This window comes from Capsella rubella, unplaced genomic scaffold (genome assembly GCF_000375325.1).
Source record: "Capsella rubella cultivar Monte Gargano unplaced genomic scaffold, Caprub1_0 scaffold_3, whole genome shotgun sequence".
Lineage (NCBI taxonomy): Eukaryota > Viridiplantae > Streptophyta > Magnoliopsida > Brassicales > Brassicaceae > Capsella > Capsella rubella.
The window spans coordinates 8222229-8241043 of record NW_006238921.1 but is presented as its reverse complement, the minus strand read 5'-3'; the positions used below and the strand labels follow the sequence as shown (position 1 = coordinate 8241043).

Below are 18815 nucleotides of genomic sequence, written 5' to 3'. Positions count from 1 at the left end.
TACACCCGCTGACAAACATACCAAATTCAATATATGAAAACAAAAACAAAAAAAAAGTAAAGTAAAAGTTGTGACTTCGTGCTCATAGGTGGAGAAGGGTTTGGGCAAATCTAAACAAGTAGCTGAAGCTTTAGGAGTCTATGAGAAGATGAGAGAAGACGGGTGTATTCCTAATGCTAAGTTCTATAGCTCATTGTTTAGTCTCTCTAGTCTCTCTGTTTCGTTACTCTCCTCTGTTGAAACAAAGAAAACGTTGTTCCCTTCTTTCTCTCCTCTGTTTTGTATATTTTCTAACACAAAACGTATAGTAACTTAGTAGAGAGATAGGGAAACTGAATTTGATAACATTGATCTCAAGGATTAATCTTCTTACCACACCACACACACACATACTCTGCTTGATATAACTCAATTACTCAGCTCTAGACTTGACAACTATTAGTCCTTGTCTCTAAAATTTTAGACTACTTTTACAAGAAGTGTTAAAAACAACTCTAACCTTTAGCTAGGCATTAACCAATACAACACTCTTTCTTATTATTAGTCCAACAAGCCTAATGATCACCTCTTAACATGATTGTTGTGACTAAACTCACACAACCCAACGCTTCTTCTTAGTCTTCTTCTTGAATTCCCTTTTTTTGCTTGATATATCTCAAGGATCCGGTACGTTCCGGTTTATTATATGAGTAATCGAAACCAATCAAGAGATAATTGTACCCGGTTTAGTGAAATTTCCGGTATGGTTAAAGCAGGAAAGGGTTTTAGTTACAAAACAGAACCCTTTAAAACTTTGCCTCTTCTTCTTCTTCTTCTTCATCTTTGCGCCGGCGTTTACTATCTCTCTTCTACCTCTCTCTAAAACCCTTCTCAAGCTTTGCTTCTTCAATCCTCTCCGTAGTTAACTGTAAGTTTCCTTCTATTCCTTTCTCAAAGGTTTTGTATCAATCTCAGTGTTCATCGTCTTCGGAATCTCCAAGTATAATAAATTGTTAAACCCTAATTTTGTTCACGGTTATAATCGTCTGTCCTTAGATAAAGAATCGAACTTTATTGCTATATAGAAGGTAACGGAACCATTTAGTGAGTCGTTCGTAGTGTTGGTGCTATATAAACCCTAGTTTCTGGGACTCGCCAAGTTTATTCCTTTTTACCCAAATGCTGAAAAGTTTGAATCTTTTGATTCTGAATCGAGTTTTGTTGTTAATTACGTATCTCTCTGAACCTAATTGTGTTTGCTTTTGATTGACTTGTGAGTAGATGTCGTTTGAAGAGGATATAGTATCAGATGATGAGATGAACATGATTGATGAGGATGTAGAGACTGACTCTGAAGCAGAATCTCTTTCGGATTCAGAAACAGAGAACGAGATAACAGAGAAATTGGCTGAGCCTACCAAGACTGCTGTATACAACAGAGCTGGGTTGCTTGATAAACTTCAAGATATTAGTTGGCCTGAAGATGTTGATTGGATTCATAAGCTTACGCTTGACATTGACCTGGGACAAGCTGTAGATGTGAACGATGACCTTGCGAGGGAGTCGGCTCTCTACAATCAAGCTCTTCAAGGGACAAGAGAAGGGTATGCGAAATTCGAAGATATGAATTTGCTTTTCCTCAGGCCTGCGAATTACTATGCGGAGATGGTGAAATCTGATACTCATATGGAGAAAGTGAAGTCTCGGCTATTGCACGAGAAGAAACAGATGGAGGAGTCTGAAGAGAGGAGGAAGGCTAGGGATAATAAGAGAATGGCTAAGGAGGTACAGTCTCAGAAGATGAAGGAACGTGCGAAGCAGAAGAAGGATGATATTGAGTCTGTGAAGAAGTGGAGGAAACAGAGGCAGCAGAGCGGTTTTAGTGATAAAGCTGGTGAGCCTGAACTTGATTTTGAAAGTGGAAAGAGTTTCCAGAGGGGAGGAGGTAAGAAAAGACCAGGTGTGTCTCCCGGTGATCGATCAGGAGGCAAAGGAAAGCCTACTTCGAGGATGAACAACAAGAAGAGGGAGTTTCGGGATTCCAAGTTTGGTCATGGTGGTAGGAAGGGTTTGAGCAAGCAGAACACAGCAGAGACAACAAATGATTTCAAAGGCGGATTTCGTGGTGGAAAAGCCAGCGGAAACAAGAGGCAGAAGAGGTAGAAGGTTTGATCATCTAAACCCACTTCAAAACTACTATAAACTATTTGTCTTCTTCTTTGTGTTAAGAACATGTATTTTGTTTTGGAAACCCTGTGTTAAGGGATTTAGAACCAATATCTTTACCTACAATTTTGTACTAGTGATGATTACTTGAATTAACAAAGTCCCTTGTGTTTTAAAAGACTCGAGAGTTAGATAGAACTTATCTGGCAGTAAGTATTCAGCTACTATAGTAACATAGGGTTCTAATTTCCAAACCCACTTTTTCCTCATAGAAATTTCCAACAACACCCACAAATTCTGAACCAAACCTAGTCCTTTCAAGATCACAATAGTAAGACTAGCTCCTCAAAAAGAACTATGCTTTTAAATGTTTCAACAGTGAAACATTTATAGACTATGTAGTCTCATAGTTTAATACTTGAAACAAATATGACTAAATACATGAAAAACAAAGCTTAGAACATAAAATATCCTGAAACAACTAGTAGCACCCTCCCCACAAGTTCTATTCCGGAACCGGAACTAGACTTGGAACATATACATAACGGCAGACAAAAGGCCTATCATCATCGCCACACACATCACATCGTCCCGCATCAACTTGTTTCTCAACTGTCCCATCTTTACTAATCTTGCAAACGCTAACGCATACATCATTTGTTTCATCTTCAGTCCTCTCCTCACACCATACCATGATACTATCATTCGTGTCAATGATATAACTTGGATGTGCGAGATCTTTATCGGTATGTAATGTCGGGAGATCGAAACCACTCACGTCTAAGTACTTGGTCCACGAGACAACCTCATCGCTTAAAGTGTTTGTGATCCAAACCTCGATCTTCATTGTTTCTTCATGCTGATATAACAAAGATAGGCTTTCTCCTCGGAAACTCGATAAGGCTGCTATATCTAACACATCACACTCAAATGGAAGATCGCTAACGACTTTAAATGTCTCTGTCGAGAAATCGAAACTTTGGATGAAAAGTTCGGGTCTATTGTTCCAATGTGCAACCCAATACATGTTTCCTATCACAGACACACCTTTGCAAGGCGGATCTATAGACCAATCCAAAGTAGTATCATCAACAAGTCTCCACGAATCAGATTTAAAGTCATAAATCTGAATCTTTGGTTCACAAGATCCCGCGATTTCACTCTCATCTTCATCAAGCTCTCCATCGAAAATCCTTAAAACTTTGTACTCATCACGACATACACTGTCATATCCAATACCGTAGAAGTCATTACTCGAATAAAAATCCATTGGCTCGATCCATTTGACTCGGTTCAAGAACGGGTTCCAAACTACGAGTTTGCAGCCTCTTGAACTCATGTTCTTGCATCTACATAACAACAATCCATCACAATGGACCATAGCTGAGATTTGAGCTACATCGTGAAACACGTCCGGAACTGGTGAAGATGAGCGAGCTACGTTCACCGGATCGATGATCTGAACCGTATGATCGATTCTCATGAAACGTTCTTGATCTTGGAAAAGATCCAAGTGTTTGTAAATGAATCTCTTGTCCTTCAAGAGTGCATGCCATTGTCTGCACGTCAGTTTGAATTGCGTCAAATATTCTACTGGAATCCTACAAAAGATATCTTCTATTATATCAATAGGAAGCAACGAACGTTCAGATGAAGAAGCCATGCAAAATTTGAGAAAAAAAGAAAACAAATTTACAAATAACAAAAATAGTGATCGATCTCGTTTCTTATATATACGACGTCGTGAATGGTTTGGTTGGTTTATAAACAACAATTAAACATTACCTCTAGTTTTTGCATTAAATTATGTGACGTGAATGGCTTTTTCGTATATGGTTGACAAGTTTCCCCATTTTTCCGAGTTTGATTTGAGGTTAATATTGAAGAATGTAATAACAAGCAAAGTAAATCTCTAAATATTTCTCTTTTTACGTCTAGAATTGTTTACTACTAACTTTACAAGAGTTTTTGTTTCAAACCAAGCTTGTTGCGAGTTGCGACATAAAGGTATGTGAATCAGAGAAGCCTATGATGATCACGTGATGCTAGAAATAAAGAACGAGACAAAAGTAAGTGTGATGAGTGTCTTAGTCATGCCATTTGAAGTGGAACAAAACTTGGTGATGAGACACGTAACATCACTGAGAATCAAGATCCACCTTCGTACTTATCGGACGTACCACGTCCACGGTCCACCTAAGTGTTATCCATATCAGCTGTTACATGTCAACATTCAAATTTCTACATCAACTTATACATAATTATAATTAGATACAAAATCTTAAATGTTAAAAACATACATGAATCTCCAAAATCCAAAAACAAGAGCCAATTCTATTAGATAATTTTAAAAAAAAATTGTATTTGATTAAATTTTACAATTTGCATCATTAAAACTGGTCATTGATTTCTATACTAACTTCTAGATCTCATTGAATGTTGATCTCCATTTATTATTTCCTTGTGTTGGGATAAACGTCTGGATTGTGTCCAATCGTGGCTTTAGTGCGTTAAGAACACTCGTCACCTTGCATGTCAATGTCTCCTTACTATATAAACAAAAAAACAATCCATTATTTACACACACACATCAACAACAAAAATGACAATGACCAAGAAACTAATCATAACACTTCTCCTTCTCATCTCCATAGCTTTCGTCCATTGCTTGGCCTTCCATGTGGAGTTTGAAGAGTTCGAACCACCGCAGCAAGAGGAACAAGATGTTCCTCGCCGTATCCTCGCCGTAGTCCTGGCCGTCGTCCCGGGGGCGGCTCAGGCGAGGGATGGGAGGAAGAGTCAACGACCTCGTTTCCTTACCAGTTTCAAGAATTGGTTCCAATCAAATGAAGGGTTCGTGAAAATATTGCCTAAGTTCACAAAACGCGCACCAAATCTCTTCCGTGGGATTGGAAACTACAGATTCGCGTTGTTTGAGATGGAGCCAAACACTTTCCTTGTGCCTCACCATTTGGATGCTGATTTCGTGGTGATAATACTACAAGGCCAAGGAGTGGTTGAGTATGTGACGGACAAAACAAAAGAATCGTTCCAAGTAACCAAAGGTGATGTGGTGAGACTCCCTTCCGGCGTCACCCACTTTGCCACCAACACTAACCAGACCGTTCCTCTTCGTTTCGCGAAGATCATGGTCCCCGTCAACAATCCTGGCCAGTTCAAGGTCCACTTTATTAATTTTAATCATTCCTAGCTATTAAATTATTTTTTTCACAATTAATAATAATGTTACATTTTTTTACCATGTTTGACCAAGACAGTGTACTATATAGGTTGTGTTAGTAATGTTGGTTTTGTCTTGATTTGTTCCAGGATTACTTCCCTGCTCGATCCCAGTTTCAACAATCCTACTTCACAGGGTTTAGCAAAGAAGTCCTCTCTGCGAGTTTCAACGTATGCTTCTTAATTAACTTCTTCATCTTTTTAAATATTCAGCATGTATATATGAGTCTAGAGTAGCTTTTGTATTTAGTAAGGATCAAGTCAAGTTTGTGGTGACCAAGTTTTTTCTAATAATTATTGTTAAATGTATAGATACCGGAAGAGTTGGTAGGGAGAGTATTTTTTGGCTCACAACAAATGGGACAAGGGATTATGCGGAGAATTTCACCAGACCAGATCAAAGAACTTACCGAAGGCGCTACTTCTCCTTCAAACAAACACAAAGAAAAAAAGTCCAAGCACAAAGACACGAACACGAAGTGGAACCCTTTCAATATCTTTAAACACGATTCAGTTGAAACATACACCAACGACTTTGGTCATTTCCACGAGGCACATCCTGAGAGTTTTGATCAACTACAAGACCTTCACATTTCCGTCGCTTGGGTCAACATGAAACAGGTCTTATACAAAATCAACTAATCTTTATCTAACTATTGTTTGATAGGAGCCAATGGTTAATAACTAGCTAATATGTGATACGGTTTGTGGAATATGCAGGGTTCCTTGTTCCTTCCTCACTATAACTCTAGGACAACTTTTGTTACCTTCGTGGAGAATGGTTGTGCTCGCTATGAGATGGCTTCTCCGTATACATCCCAAGGAGAGAAGCAACAACAACAACAATTGTGGCCTGAACAAGGAGGGGAAGAACAAGAAGAAGATATGAGTGGACAAGTACACAAGATTGTCTCAAGAGTGTGCAAAGGCGACGTCTTTATCATTCCGGCAGGTCATCCAGTCACTTTAGTCTCACACGACGAGAACTTTGTCTCAGTAGGGTTTGGTATCCATGCATCCAACTGCACAAGAACGTTCCTTGCAGGTAAAGAAAGGGTTTTTTTCTTTTCTAATAAATGGGTTTTGGTATTCTTGGAGTGTCCCTCTCTCAAAAGGTAACTCGAGTGTGGTTGTGTTTTAGGGGAAGAGAATATGTTGAGCAACCTTGACACTGTGGCGACTAAAGTCACGTTCAGTGTAGGAAGTAAAATGGCGGAGAAACTGTTCACGAGCCAAAACTATTCATACTTTGCACCTACGACTCGTAGCCATCAACAAACCCAAGAAAAACGTGAGCCATCGTTCCAATCAATCTTCAGCTTCGCCGGTTTTTGAAAATGCGTTCAGAGGTTCTAAGAAAAAGAAACGTTTGATAAATCTCTTGACTACGTAATAAAAAAAAGAGTACGGTGACGCTTTGTAAGTTCTGTCTACCGAGGTTTCTTGAGTTGTAAATAGCTCTTGGACGGCTCTGTTTGATAAATAATATAACCGGAAGGTTTGGTTATGGTGTGAATCTATTCAAAAAAAAAAAAAAAAAAAAAAACAAGTGAACAAGTCAGAAAAATTAACATTAAATAAGATCCCAAAATTTATAACAATTTTACTTACAAACAAAAAAAAACTCTTACGATTTTAACTAAACGATTGACATAGGGGTTTAACAAGTATTTATAAATTATACAATTTATATGTTATGATTTTTAAAAAAATAATATATGATTTTTGTTTGGATTTCTAAAGTTATTAAATTCCATGAACCAATAACCCTTATTAAGATAAAAAAAATTCGGATCTACATTCCATGTGTAAATCAATACATGTTTATTTTTAGAACCACACCTTGCAAGGGTTGTATCATCGACAACCAGATTTCCAAAAATTTTGGTTCCTAAAACCTCGAGATTTCACACTTAAGTTGTCAAGCTCTCCATTCAAAATACTTTTGTTATACTCATCACGACATACATTTTCGTATCCAATAATGTTAGATAGAAGTCATTTACTCGAGTAAAAACCACCAATCTAGAAAATATTGGATAACATATTAGAACAACAGAACTCTCTTTTTATGTGTGTTTGATTGATAGTTTAGAAATTTGGATTCACGAGCCAAAACTATTCCAACTTTGAGCCTATTTATGAAAAAATATATTTAAAAAGAACAAGAACAAAACTAAACCGAAACATGAACCAAGTAATTTAAGCAAGGAAAAACATAAAATCTAAAAAATTAACATAGTCAATAAGAAAAAAAAGAAGAAGAAGAGTAACGTTCAATAACTGAAATATGAAAACTAACTAATGGTGTGTTGTATATCTTCATGGAGAGGATGTGGTGGTCAAAAAAACTTCCAATTCAATCTCTATAGTCAAAGAGTCATCTTTCCCCAAGTAAGCCTTGCGAAGTTTATCTAAAGAGATATATTGAGTCCAACCCCAATCTTGACTTGAAGTCTGACTTGAAGCTTGACTTGAAGTCGTGTAACTGAATATGTTGTCAACTGCAATAAAACATAAAGTAATCTCTAATGAAGTATCTTATAAGTATATTAATCTCATCAAGTGGTGAATATATCTAGGTAAAAGAGCTTTACCCTTTCCTGACATGTGATCGTTTCCAAATGGGTCAAGAAGTCGACAATCCCCTCGCGCGTGATACTTCTCACCTGCCTTCATTGTTCCACCATCAGGTAGAGACACAAAGATGGACAAGAATTTGGAATATGTTGTAGAGTAGCCCTTGGGATACAACTTTATAACCCTACAAAAACATTACAATTAATGGTTGTTATTACTTATCACTTAGCAAACACACACAAAGTCGTGGATGTTATTCAAGATTACAAAAGCGTAGTAATTTTATATGGATTTGATTAGTTACCAGTTCTTTCCTCCTCCCATAGAGAACTTGTCTGATGTGTAGCAATGCTCTTTCAACTTAGAGAATTTGTTGACAGTCCAAGAAAACTTAGGATTAAGGGGTTTCTTAGGGAAAGAGACAACTTCCCAATTGGTAAGTGGAGCCATCACATCAACACCAAACTCACATTGATCTCCCTCGAACACATATCCGTTTTTAGGATCATTGAATGTATCAAGCGGAAGCACTTGCGCAAATCCCCACACCGGTCTTATTGCATTGAACTGCTTCCCTTCAACATCTGAATATGATACATATATTTCATTAATATACACACACACACACACACACACACACACATCACAACGGTATATATGAAAGTACGAACCTTGAATAGTAAAATATTTGTTTTCTTTCTTATTGTAGACGAAGAAGGTGAAATATGCAAACACAGTGGACGCCGTAGGGCTGGTCGTATCTAACTCGACATACATTGAAAGAAACCCGTTCCCATTGTCCTTCTCGTTTCCTGTTGGGTATATAACTAGTTTCCTGAATATATGAATAACATATATATATTAGCATGTACTATAATAATTTTAATAAAATTTCAGGATTTTTATATATCAAAAACCGATTTACGGGATGAACAAACCAGATATAAGAACCTTAGATAAAGCAGAAAATATATAGATATAAAGCTCAACAGGGTATATAGTTTTGTCTAGGCTTTTGCCAAAAGATCTTGGTACTTGGGGGATACTACTTTCTTAAAAAGGAAATAAAAGGTTTTAGTATATTCAGTTACGAGTACCAGTTGTATTTGCCGGAAGAGAAAGTAGCGGATTTGTATTCGGATTTAGGGAAGAGTTTCTTGAGTTGAGAGAGGCTTTGGATCTTCATGGTATAGGTACAAGGAGGACGACATAGGGACGTGTTATTAGTCATTGTAGAATCTGTTACTAGGCTTGAATTATCTATCTGTTGTCCACGTTCTGACTTGCTTGATATAAATAGAGACAAAGATCTTTATCACACGATTATATATATAAGCAAAAAGAGTCTTTGTTTGTTTGTTTCCTTTTCCTTTTCCTAGTGTGAATAGGTTTCGAGGCCCATTTTACTGATGAGAGAGGAGAAATAAGAAAAAATCATGATGGGCCTTTGTAATGAAAGGCCCATTTTATTCAAAGCTCGTGTTTTGTTTTGATATGACTAAAATACCCCTGACAATCTCGTGAATTTTACCAAATCACCTTCCTTCGTCTTCTTCTTCTCCGTAAGAGTTAGAAGAAGGCTTGTTCTCCAAGACGCTTTTAAATCACTCTCTCACATACGCCGGAGAGAATCAAATCGGGATCGGAGTCCTGAGACGAACAGATCTGTAGAAGAATTCAATTATGGAGTGCGTATTTGGTCTTGTTGGGAATGGATTCGCCATCGTTGCTGCTGATACATCGGCGGTTCACAGTATCCTTCTTCACAAAAACAACGAAGACAAGATCATGGTACTCGACTCTCACAAGCTTGTCGCTGCTAGTGGCGAGCCTGGTGATAGGTAAAATTTTCTCCTCCGATACTGTTCTTCGCTTTTTATAATTTAGCGGTGGATACAGTAATTTGAGCTGGTTTCGCTATTGGGTTTGATTAGGGTTCAGTTTACGGAGTACGTTCAGAAGAATGTTTCCTTGTACAAATTCAGAAATGGAATCCCTTTGACTACTGCTGCTGCTGCGAATTTTACTCGGGGAGAGCTCGCTACTGCGTTGAGGAAGGTAAATGCTTTTGCCTTATGTGCATGTGTTAAACTTTGGGGATAATCTGGAGATAGTTTGAATGATGAAGCAATTTTGAAGTGGTGAGAGTAGTATTGTAAAGCAGGTTTATCTTGATTACATTTTACATCGGGGATTGAGTTCGATTGCTGTTCTATGTGAATTGAATTAAAGCTACCCTATGTGATGCTGTGGTTATGATTACACTAAGGTTCTGATAGCCAATGGTTCTTTGTTTCTTGAAGTCCATGGTCTCTTCAGGTTTCACTTCCATTTCTATGTGGCAGTGTTAGGTAGTTCTGAGATGACTTATTTGATTGCTGTTCTATGTTAATGAATTGAAGCTACCCTATATGATGCTGTGGTTATGTTTACGTTAAGGTTGCTGATAGCTAATGGGTCTTTGATTCTTGAAGTCTATAGACTCTTCAGGTTTCATTTTCATTTCTATGTGGCAGTGTTAAGTAGTTTTGAGATGACTTATTAGTTGGAACTGTTTAGTTAAGTTCGTCTTATTTGGACTTCAGAGTAATTAGGAGATTTGATTTGAGGAAATGTTTTTGTTATTGTTGTTGGGATTGTAGTGTGACTATCACGGACTTGAAGGAACTTACTATTTTTGTTCTGTGCGTGAATGTCGTGTAAAGCGTGGTAGATGATAGTGTATAGCCAAATCATCCCTACAAGAGTTGTAGAAGTTTCCTGGTAGTTGTAATTGATAGTTTCTTGTGTTCACGCTTTGTTACAATTTGTGTTAGACTTTACAAGGCTAGAATGACTTGATTATGTTAAATGTGAGGGTAATTTATTATCATTTTCGGATTGATATCCAAACATTATACAGTCTTGAGGGCTATAAACAATAAACTCATATGGCCTTTGCTCTGGATTTCCATGTTTCTGTTTAGTTTATAATTGGCTACTTATCATTGATGGAGAATTTTATTGAGATATCTCTGTGCTTTTTCTTTATGCTTTTTTAATCAGAATCCATATTCGGTGAATATCCTTATGGCTGGCTATGACAATGAGAGTGGTGCATCACTTTACTACATCGACTACATTGCAACCCTTCACAAAGTTGACAAGGGAGCTTTTGGTTACGGCTCCTACTTCTCTCTCTCCACAATGGACAGACATTACCGCAGCGACATGTCTGTAGAAGAAGCCATTGAACTGGTCGACAAATGCATACTTGAGATCCGTTCAAGACTGGTCATTGCGCCACCAAACTTTGTGATCAAGATTGTTGACAAAGATGGAGCTCGTGACTATGCTTGGCGCCAGTCCGTAAAGGACGTCACGACTGCTGTTGTCTGAGTTTGTTTGTGTTTGGTTTCATATGTTGGTGTGTGACATTTGCTTTTGATTATAAGAAGTTTAGTGTTTTGACATTTTTAATCTATAAGCATCAATAGTGTTGCGATTCCATAAAAATTGATGATATGTTTACTTCAATAGTACAAAGTAAATCTCACTCGAAACAAACACTATAATCCACAAAGCAATGACCAAATAAATGATTTTTTTTTTTCTGTAATCCACGATGCATAAATCAAATCAGCAAGAAGGTAGAATACAAAGAAAAACAAAATAAATCATCAGTAGAATTTGAGAGCTACGAGGGCGATGCTGAAGAAGAGAAGAGACGGTGAGAGTGCGTAGGCGGAGGAAGGAGTCTCAGAAGGTCTACTGCTGCTTCCTCCATCGTCTGAAGTCGGAGCTCCACCGTCGACAGATGGTGTAAAAGGTCGGGTTGTGTCAGACTGTGGTGTCTGAGCTGCTGGAGTCGGCTCTGGAACAATTGGATTCGTCGCTGGACCTGGAGACATCGATGGTCCAAATGTAGCAGCAGGTCCTGTTTCCAGAAGAGAAAAATTCTTATCAATTTATCTTCCAAACAATTAAGTATTTGATCAGTTGAGATAATAATGTGATTGATTGTTTACCAGGAGCAGCAGCTGGAGCAATATTGGCTGTAAACAAATGGAAAGATCAAAACTTGTATTAGATAGCTAATTCAAGAATATGTATATAAAATGTAATGACTAGAAGGGAATGATTTAGTTTTATTTGCCTTGGCATTGAAGAGGCACTCTAGGCATGTTACAAGCACGGGGAAGAGAGACAGCGGTTGTGCGGTTAATCGGAATATTGAAAGGAACAGTTCCAGTGACAATAAGACAGAGACATCCCATTCCTCCGGTGGTCAAAGACCTCAGCGCGTTACAACAATCAGACGTCGGCGAAGTTCCGTTACTGCTACTGTTTGTTATGAAGCTCATACAAGGACTCACGGTGGTCATCATCGACGGAGTACATTGGCTAAGCGGCTGTTGTTGACCATGGATCGGCAAAGCTAGCACGGCGATCAGCGCAACCACCACGACAAGAATCTTCGACATTGTTGGATAGATTAAGCTTGTTTGTTGATTGTGTTCTTTGGATGTTTAAAGATTTGTGGTAATGTGATTGATGTGTGATGAGAAAGGAAGCAATTGTGGGATTTGGTTTTATAGATTGGAGAAAATGGAGGGAAGATAAAGGGAGTAAGTATAGGTCAACTACTAATAACTAACTCATGTTCGTTTCTTCGTTAACTGGGGTCGTTGGTGGAAGTGAACTAGCCAATGGGATGCGTTCACGTGTACCGGAAGAGTGTGGTAGATACATGTCTTGTAATGTATTAGATGAACCACTCTTTCATGGTTGTTCTGTTTTGGTAACTAAACAAGAGACCAAAGAGATTCCATTACTATCCTGTTGAGTTAAAACAAACACCATACACATGTTCTCTCAATGATGGAGAGATGATTGGTTCTTTAGATTGATGATAAAACGTGATAAGAGTTACTAACTTAAATCACATTTTGTAACATGTTATATTTTATAGATATATAGCATAATCAGTTTGTATTACCATTTGCCATATACCATTGACTAAAAAAGCAAAATCATTCATGGCTATTGATTTTCTTAGTTTCCTTTCAGTTTGTCTTATAGGTGTTATCTTCTTCTTTACTGTAAGATAATTCAAACTTTCCTAAACTTTGAAAATACGGCAACTATGACTAAAATAACTCACCAATGATAACAAAAATCAAACATATGTTAATCTAGAACGTCAAAAGACTTGTAAAAGATGATGTCTTTGCTGAGAAATTTTCGACACCAGTTGTTATTAGGGATTAGTCAAGTCAAATACAAAGAAAATAATACAAAACAATTCTGTATTATTGTATAGTAATTAGCTAAACTCCATAAACCTTTAATCAGAGTAAGTAGTTCAACAACCAAAGCCTAAGCTAGACCGTCACAAAGACCACCGACCCCTAAATTACAAACGGATCAGTTCTGTTCACAACACAACACTCATTTTTGTCCCTGAGTCTGAACAGATCAAAACAAAAACTGTTAGAAAAGTAGGAAAGAGTTGGCCATCCAGATTAAGCCACCTTTACTTCCTCGATTCCTTTATTTATACCCAAAGGCTCCACAATATCTAATCAAACAAACAAACACAACAAAACCCAAAACAAAAACAAACTCAAAGGATTCTTCTTCTCCATACACAACATCTCAAGAAAACATGAAAATGGGTATGGGTTTAGTGTTTCTTACAGTTTTTATGGCTGTGATGTCCTCGACAAGGGTCTCTGCTCAGACGGGCTGCACAAACGTGTTGATCAGCTTGTCGCCATGTCTCAACTACATAACCGGAAACTCTACCTCTCCAACTCAGCAATGCTGTCGTCAGTTGGGTAGCGTAGTCCAGTCTTCTCCTGACTGTTTGTGTCAAGTCCTTAACGGTGGTGGCTCTCAGCTTGGTTTCAATGTTAACCAAACACAAGCTCTTGGTCTGCCAAAGGCTTGTAATGTTCAGACTCCTCCAGTCAGTCGCTGTAATACCGGTAAGAATTTCAAAACATCAGTTTCTGAAGATTGTTCCAATCCCAAATCTTGTAAATCTTACGCTGAATTATGGTTTTGCAGGTGGTGGTGGTGGTAGTGGTTCTACTTCTGACTCTCCTGCAGAATCACCAAACTCTTCAGGTAACTGACTTAAAACAGATGTAAGGAAGAAACACCAGTCTCAGTATAGTCTTTTTGTTATCTAACGCATCCATATCGCGAATTTTTGTTAGGACCAGGAAATGGTTCGAAAACCGTACCAGTAGGAGAAGGAGAAGGAGACGGACCATCGTCTGATGGAAGCTCTATCAAGTTCTCATTTCCTCTTCTTGCCTTCCTTTCCTTGGCTTCCTACATTGCAATCTTCTGAGTTATTGATTTTTCCCATCCACGTTTCTACTGAAACTGATGAAGCTTTTGTGCCCCTCAGATTGTATTCTTTATTTGTCCCTATTTATTCACATTTCGTCGTGATTTTGTGTGATATATTTTATGCTCTGTGAATCCCTATGCTCCCGCTGATATTGCTTTGTTGTACCAACGGTGAGCATGTTGGATCTATTTACCCTTTACAATAAACATAACTTTTCAGAACAGATCAGTAGCTCTCGCAACAAATATCAGTTTAGATGGCAGCAATCTAACTATTTTGGATTCAAAACTCAAGAACCAGAGATGGTAGATAGAAAAAGATATCTTAAGGAATTGTTGTCAACTTGGCATGAAATAAAACACCCTACAGAATATGACAAACTTTAGCCGGCAAACAACGATCTAGTGTTAATTGGAACATGAAACCTAATGAGAGATAAACTTTTAAAGTTAGATATGAGAAGAACCAACCTTCAGTCGATGTATGCAATGGGAACAAACCAACAGAAGACAGTCAATATCCATATCGGATCTGCGCGAACATATTATTTACATACGAAAAGCAAGAAGCCTAATAAGTTAAATTAAACGCTGCATAGCATAAAAGGTGCAAAAGAGAATTTGATCGATATTTCCTCTTTTGTTATGAACAAGAGCAAAACATGTTAGATAATGCAGTACATTTGTTTCATACCTGAAACTTCAATTGGCAAGAACCATGGTGGATAGTTAAGGTAAGACAATCTTCACAGGTCAAGCTAAATGGATGTCAGAAACTTACTCACCATAATTAGAGCTCAATCAAGAAAAGCTAGTCTTCTGAAATATCATCTGTAGGACTTCAACCTGTAACAAAAACAAGATAGAAAAAGATGACTGTGAGGACGTCTGTTCTTCGGATATTACCCAGTGCTTTGCAGGCTGTCTGCCCTTCTCCAAGTGTTGGAGAATATACATATAATGTTTTTGAAAGAAGGGAGAAAATACAAATCTTAGCAATAAGATATTGTATATCTTGATATATTGATCTTCGGAAGCTAATGAACAATTTCAATTTACCATTCATAGAAAAGAACCACATTGCATAAATTTTTTATCACTATGTTATAATGTTACAGAAAGTATTAAGACTATCAGAAGAAAAATGATGAAAATGATACAGAAAATAATATTCTACAACGGAATAAATATTAAGAATGTGACCGAGATCGCACAAACTCCTCGAGTTTTTCCCAGACTTCTAATGCAGCAGTCCGGTCATGATGCCTCTTATTCTTGCTAATCTGATTGATTCAGAAACACACACAAGAAATTCCTAGATTCAGTAAATCATATCTGGATGATAATTTTATCATAACAGCATATTAATTAAAGGAATTAAATTTCTCACCGAGATAATCTTTACATTCCACTGCTTCACTGTCTTGGCTGATTCGATACTGTCATCTGCAAACCGCATGAAGAACCCAATGACTGGAAACAGTAGAAAAACAAAATTGTCAGCTAAAACCACACAAGACAAAAGCTTAGTATCAGATTTGAATCTCAGCGTATAATGCTCATAGAATCATATAGCTTACTCTTATTGAATATCTCAACGTGATCCTTGAAAGGCCAACCCTTGAACTGCCAATCTTTTCCCAATACGAAAACCGCAACAACACGATCCCAATCATCAGGCTTCAAGGCAGATGGCTTATCCCTAACTTCATAAGCAGTCACAACTCTCTCTCTATCTCGACTAAACTTCTTCTGAACCGTAATACAATCAGGCTTTAACCCCTTCATCTCCTTAGCCTTAACATCACTCTCTATAAAAACTCCATCTTCAAGAAACTCTTTAACATTATATATGGTAATCAAAGTCTGAGACGCACTTGGCACAAGAATTATCGGGACACCTTCTCCAATCTTCCCAGCTTTAAAATGAAGCTTAGATTTAGGATTAGCATCATAGCCATTATCATCTCCACCGCCACTAAACCCTACAATACCTCTCTCTTCAGCACCCATTAACCTACTCTTAGCAACTAATCCATCTTTCCTTTGATGAGACTCAATCCTCTGTCTCTCTTCTTCCCTCTTAGTCGAATTCACCAACACACTATAAAAATCCCTATTCTTACACTGAAGAATCGCGTCTCTGCTCTTCAACGGCCGTTCATTGGATCGAATCAGCATAATGTAATCAACATCCTCGCCGGATTTACCGAAATCTTCAACCTCCATATCCTCAATCGCGCTCTCCCTAGAAACAAAAGCTGAATTGTCTTGATCTGGTCGATACTCTTCGTTCTGCTTCTGACTCTGTGCGTTTTGCTGCTGGAGCAATAGATAATCAATCGAATCAGAAGAAGCTACTCTCCCGGTGAGGTAATCGAGGAGAGGTTTCCGATCTGGTAAAGTCACCGCCGGGACGGAGCTTTTAACGGTTGATTGCATATACTCTCCGTGTTTCAGATGCTGATTCTTCGCATAGTGAACCAGTGCTTCTAGCGTGTAGAGAGTCCCACCTTTTGATCTGTACGCCGTCTCCGTCGCGCATGGGAACGAATATTCCGATCCGAATCTGTAATTGGCTCCGACTCGCTCGATTTTATCAACGTCTCCTCGTACTGTGAAGTCCTTCAGCACTGATAACGGATCCATAGTTTCAAAGATTCGTCTTTCGAATATTGATATTTAGGGTTTATGATATGCCACACACACTACAAACAAAGCTCACAGATTGAATGAAGAAGAAAGAGCAGGAGAACAACAATAAACATTAAACAAACCGCAATGGGTAAATTGGTAATTTACCTAAGTCCCGAAATATATGGATCTAACGAGAAAAGGCCCAAAACAATAATGGGCTTTCCAAGTCTTAATAAAATAATCTCTTCCATGTTACGTGTAAACGATGTTTCTAGTTTTAACATAACCACCACCAATGGTCCAATGGAACCACCAAGAATCTTTCTCCGGCCGTTCAAAGCATCTGATGCTGAAGACGTCTTTAAATGGGCAAGTGAAGATGACGTCACACGTTACCTCCGTTGGGACTCTGTTAAGACCTTAGAAGAAGCCGAACAACACATCCTTAACAAGGCCATACCACACCCATGGCGCCGTTCCATCTCTCTCCTCCAAGACGGTCGTTCGATAGGTTACGTATCCGTCAAGCCAGATTCCGGCGATGGTCGTTGCCGGGCTGACCTCGCCTACGCTGTGGGTAAAGAGTTTTGGGGGCGGGGGATAGCCACGGCAGCGGTGAGGATGGCTGTTGAACAAGCTTTCGAGGATTTCCCGGAGGTGGTGAGGATTCAAGCGGTGGTGGAGGTGGAGAACAAAGCGTCTCAGAGGGTGTCGGAGAAAGTTGGGTTTCGAAAAGAGGGTTTGCTTGAGAAGTATGGTCTTAGCAAAGGGGTGATCAAAGACATGTTTCTGTATGGTTTTGTCAAAGGATTATGATTGTTTATGTGATGATTAACGGTGAAATAATGGGGGAAACTAACTAAGTAAATAATGTTGAACATTTGGTTTACTACAGAAAAAAGATGTTTACGGCAACGAATGATGCCATGATGGTTACCTTTTGTCTTCATGCATGTGTTCTTATCATGTTTATGTGTCATTTCATACTCATAAGTTAATAACTCTTGTCGTGTGGTGACTCTTTTTATCTTTCTTAAATGTTTTTCTTGGTTTGGTTACATCCGTGAAAAGATGAATTAAACTCTATAATGATTGTAATCTTAACTGGAAAAGAAAGTTACCGGATATGTTTTGTCCAAAGGCAATAACAACTCCCTAATTTTTATGATAGTAGTGAATATAATCCCATATAAGAAAGAGAACATATTTTTTATTGGCATTGGTCTCACTAGCTGCATAGATGGGAACGAGAAGGAAGGTTCCGAGAGACCGAGACCCAACAAAATCTGCCTAGCTAGAGAGAAATTAGAAGAATTGATTCTAATAAAGTGATGCTATTCTATTAAAATTATATTTTATTCTAACAAAATGATGCAAAAAATAATCGCTAGAATCAAAGAGAATATTTTGAAGATCGTATCGTTTACAATACACAAGAGTTTATAATTTATATCTTCAATTCAATTCATGCAAATTCTATTAAACTCCTTATAGTTTAATACATCGTTTAGAAGGCTGCAAAAACAAATACGTACTATATAGAACGTGTAAAGACGTGTTAATTATATATGAGTCTACCTGCGAAATCAAACAAGAATGAGAAAAAAAATTATAGTAATACGAACTATATATACGGTATATAATATGGCTACATGTTGGCTATTATTGGTTAAGTCAACCAAAAATAACTTAACAAAATTAAATTGCAAAACATGCTGTATTAATTTATAACTGAAAGATAATATTAAAGATTTTTGGAAATATTCCAAATATATTGTATCAGTAATTAGCATAACTACAACGTGCAGTCAAATCAAACAAAAATGACATAAATTACATATAGTAATATGAACTAATGTATGTAATGCATG

At 37.8% G+C, this 18815-nt stretch overlaps 9 protein-coding genes across 9 annotated transcripts; 5 read left to right on the top strand and 4 right to left on the bottom strand.

Annotated features, from left to right (window-relative positions):
• The first annotated feature begins 801 nt into the window (after positions 1-801).
• LOC17892682 (probable rRNA-processing protein EBP2 homolog) lies at positions 802-2323 on the top strand. Its single transcript, XM_006298170.2, has 2 exons — positions 802-907; positions 1261-2323. The coding sequence occupies exon 2, from the start codon at positions 1261-1263 to the stop codon at positions 2140-2142; it is 882 nt and encodes a 293-aa protein (XP_006298232.1). The 5' UTR covers positions 802-907; the 3' UTR covers positions 2143-2323.
• A 327-nt stretch (positions 2324-2650) lies between these two features.
• Positions 2651-3808, bottom strand: LOC17893322 (putative F-box protein At3g22650). The gene has a single exon (XM_006296684.1). The coding sequence runs from the start codon at positions 3806-3808 to the stop codon at positions 2651-2653; it is 1158 nt and encodes a 385-aa protein (XP_006296746.1).
• A 924-nt stretch (positions 3809-4732) lies between these two features.
• On the top strand, positions 4733-6892 carry LOC17893651 (vicilin-like seed storage protein At3g22640). The gene is given in 7 exon segments (XM_006299608.2): positions 4733-4900; positions 4903-4964; positions 4966-5326; positions 5476-5556; positions 5698-6006; positions 6106-6430; positions 6527-6892. Coding segments are annotated over 7 exon segments (1485 nt in total). The 5' UTR covers positions 4733-4747; the 3' UTR covers positions 6721-6892.
• Positions 6893-7707: 815 nt separating this feature from the next.
• Positions 7708-9196, bottom strand: LOC17893485 (TNF receptor-associated factor homolog 1b). The gene is made up of 5 exons (XM_006299660.2): positions 9063-9196; positions 8637-8800; positions 8270-8549; positions 7983-8149; positions 7708-7889 (listed from the first exon to the last, which is right to left on the bottom strand). The coding sequence occupies exons 1-5, from the start codon at positions 9194-9196 to the stop codon at positions 7708-7710; spliced, it is 927 nt and encodes a 308-aa protein (XP_006299722.2).
• A 344-nt stretch (positions 9197-9540) lies between these two features.
• Positions 9541-11424, top strand: LOC17890805 (proteasome subunit beta type-2-A). The gene is made up of 3 exons (XM_006298513.2): positions 9541-9806; positions 9900-10023; positions 11011-11424. The coding sequence occupies exons 1-3, from the start codon at positions 9649-9651 to the stop codon at positions 11341-11343; spliced, it is 615 nt and encodes a 204-aa protein (XP_006298575.1). The 5' UTR covers positions 9541-9648; the 3' UTR covers positions 11344-11424.
• Positions 11425-11460: 36 nt separating this feature from the next.
• Positions 11461-12518, bottom strand: LOC17893917 (non-specific lipid-transfer protein-like protein At2g13820). The gene is made up of 3 exons (XM_006299788.2): positions 12101-12518; positions 11973-11999; positions 11461-11881 (listed from the first exon to the last, which is right to left on the bottom strand). The coding sequence occupies exons 1-3, from the start codon at positions 12426-12428 to the stop codon at positions 11625-11627; spliced, it is 612 nt and encodes a 203-aa protein (XP_006299850.1). The 5' UTR covers positions 12429-12518; the 3' UTR covers positions 11461-11624.
• Positions 12519-13526: 1008 nt separating this feature from the next.
• On the top strand, positions 13527-14531 carry LOC17893046 (non-specific lipid-transfer protein-like protein At2g13820). Its single transcript, XM_006298623.2, has 3 exons — positions 13527-13934; positions 14017-14076; positions 14169-14531. Exons 1-3 carry the CDS (start codon positions 13613-13615, stop codon positions 14303-14305), a joined length of 519 nt encoding a protein of 172 aa, XP_006298685.1. The 5' UTR covers positions 13527-13612; the 3' UTR covers positions 14306-14531.
• Positions 14532-15345: 814 nt separating this feature from the next.
• On the bottom strand, positions 15346-17015 carry LOC17891630 (protein CDC73 homolog). Its single transcript, XM_023786726.1, has 3 exons — positions 15888-17015; positions 15698-15780; positions 15346-15590 (listed from the first exon to the last, which is right to left on the bottom strand). The coding sequence occupies exons 1-3, from the start codon at positions 16954-16956 to the stop codon at positions 15498-15500; spliced, it is 1245 nt and encodes a 414-aa protein (XP_023642494.1). The 5' UTR covers positions 16957-17015; the 3' UTR covers positions 15346-15497.
• Positions 17016-17115: 100 nt separating this feature from the next.
• Positions 17116-18002, top strand: LOC17893442 (uncharacterized N-acetyltransferase YoaA). The gene has a single exon (XM_006299290.2). The coding sequence runs from the start codon at positions 17158-17160 to the stop codon at positions 17758-17760; it is 603 nt and encodes a 200-aa protein (XP_006299352.2). The 5' UTR covers positions 17116-17157; the 3' UTR covers positions 17761-18002.
• Positions 18003-18815: the final 813 nt, after the last annotated feature.

Excerpts from the sequence above, each read along its gene's own strand:
- LOC17893442 (XM_006299290.2), top strand. The coding sequence starts at position 17,158 with ATGGGCTTTCCAAGTCTTAATAAAATAATCTCTTCCATGTTACGTGTA.
- LOC17893322 (XM_006296684.1), bottom strand. The coding sequence starts at position 3,808 with ATGGCTTCTTCATCTGAACGTTCGTTGCTTCCTATTGATATAATAGAA.
- LOC17890805 (XM_006298513.2), top strand. The coding sequence starts at position 9,649 with ATGGAGTGCGTATTTGGTCTTGTTGGGAATGGATTCGCCATCGTTGCT. Across the intron at positions 9,807-9,899 it reads AGTGGCGAGCCTGGTGATAG|GGTTCAGTTTACGGAGTACG; the intron begins GTAAAATTTTCT and ends GGGTTTGATTAG. Across the intron at positions 10,024-11,010 it reads TCGCTACTGCGTTGAGGAAG|AATCCATATTCGGTGAATAT; the intron begins GTAAATGCTTTT and ends TTTTTTAATCAG.
- LOC17893917 (XM_006299788.2), bottom strand. The coding sequence starts at position 12,428 with ATGTCGAAGATTCTTGTCGTGGTGGTTGCGCTGATCGCCGTGCTAGCT. Across the intron at positions 12,000-12,100 it reads AGTGCCTCTTCAATGCCAAG|CCAATATTGCTCCAGCTGCT; the intron begins GCAAATAAAACT and ends ATTTGTTTACAG. Across the intron at positions 11,882-11,972 it reads TGCTCCAGCTGCTGCTCCTG|GACCTGCTGCTACATTTGGA; the intron begins GTAAACAATCAA and ends TTCTGGAAACAG.
- LOC17893046 (XM_006298623.2), top strand. The coding sequence starts at position 13,613 with ATGAAAATGGGTATGGGTTTAGTGTTTCTTACAGTTTTTATGGCTGTG. Across the intron at positions 13,935-14,016 it reads AGTCAGTCGCTGTAATACCG|GTGGTGGTGGTGGTAGTGGT; the intron begins GTAAGAATTTCA and ends ATGGTTTTGCAG. Across the intron at positions 14,077-14,168 it reads AGAATCACCAAACTCTTCAG|GACCAGGAAATGGTTCGAAA; the intron begins GTAACTGACTTA and ends AATTTTTGTTAG.
- LOC17892682 (XM_006298170.2), top strand. The coding sequence starts at position 1,261 with ATGTCGTTTGAAGAGGATATAGTATCAGATGATGAGATGAACATGATT.
- LOC17891630 (XM_023786726.1), bottom strand. The coding sequence starts at position 16,956 with ATGGATCCGTTATCAGTGCTGAAGGACTTCACAGTACGAGGAGACGTT. Across the intron at positions 15,781-15,887 it reads CGTTGAGATATTCAATAAGA|TCATTGGGTTCTTCATGCGG; the intron begins GTAAGCTATATG and ends TACTGTTTCCAG. Across the intron at positions 15,591-15,697 it reads GGAATGTAAAGATTATCTCG|ATTAGCAAGAATAAGAGGCA; the intron begins GTGAGAAATTTA and ends TGAATCAATCAG.
- LOC17893485 (XM_006299660.2), bottom strand. The coding sequence starts at position 9,196 with ATGACTAATAACACGTCCCTATGTCGTCCTCCTTGTACCTATACCATG. Across the intron at positions 8,801-9,062 it reads TCTTCCGGCAAATACAACTG|GAAACTAGTTATATACCCAA; the intron begins GTACTCGTAACT and ends TCATATATTCAG. Across the intron at positions 8,550-8,636 it reads CAAATATTTTACTATTCAAG|ATGTTGAAGGGAAGCAGTTC; the intron begins GTTCGTACTTTC and ends TATCATATTCAG.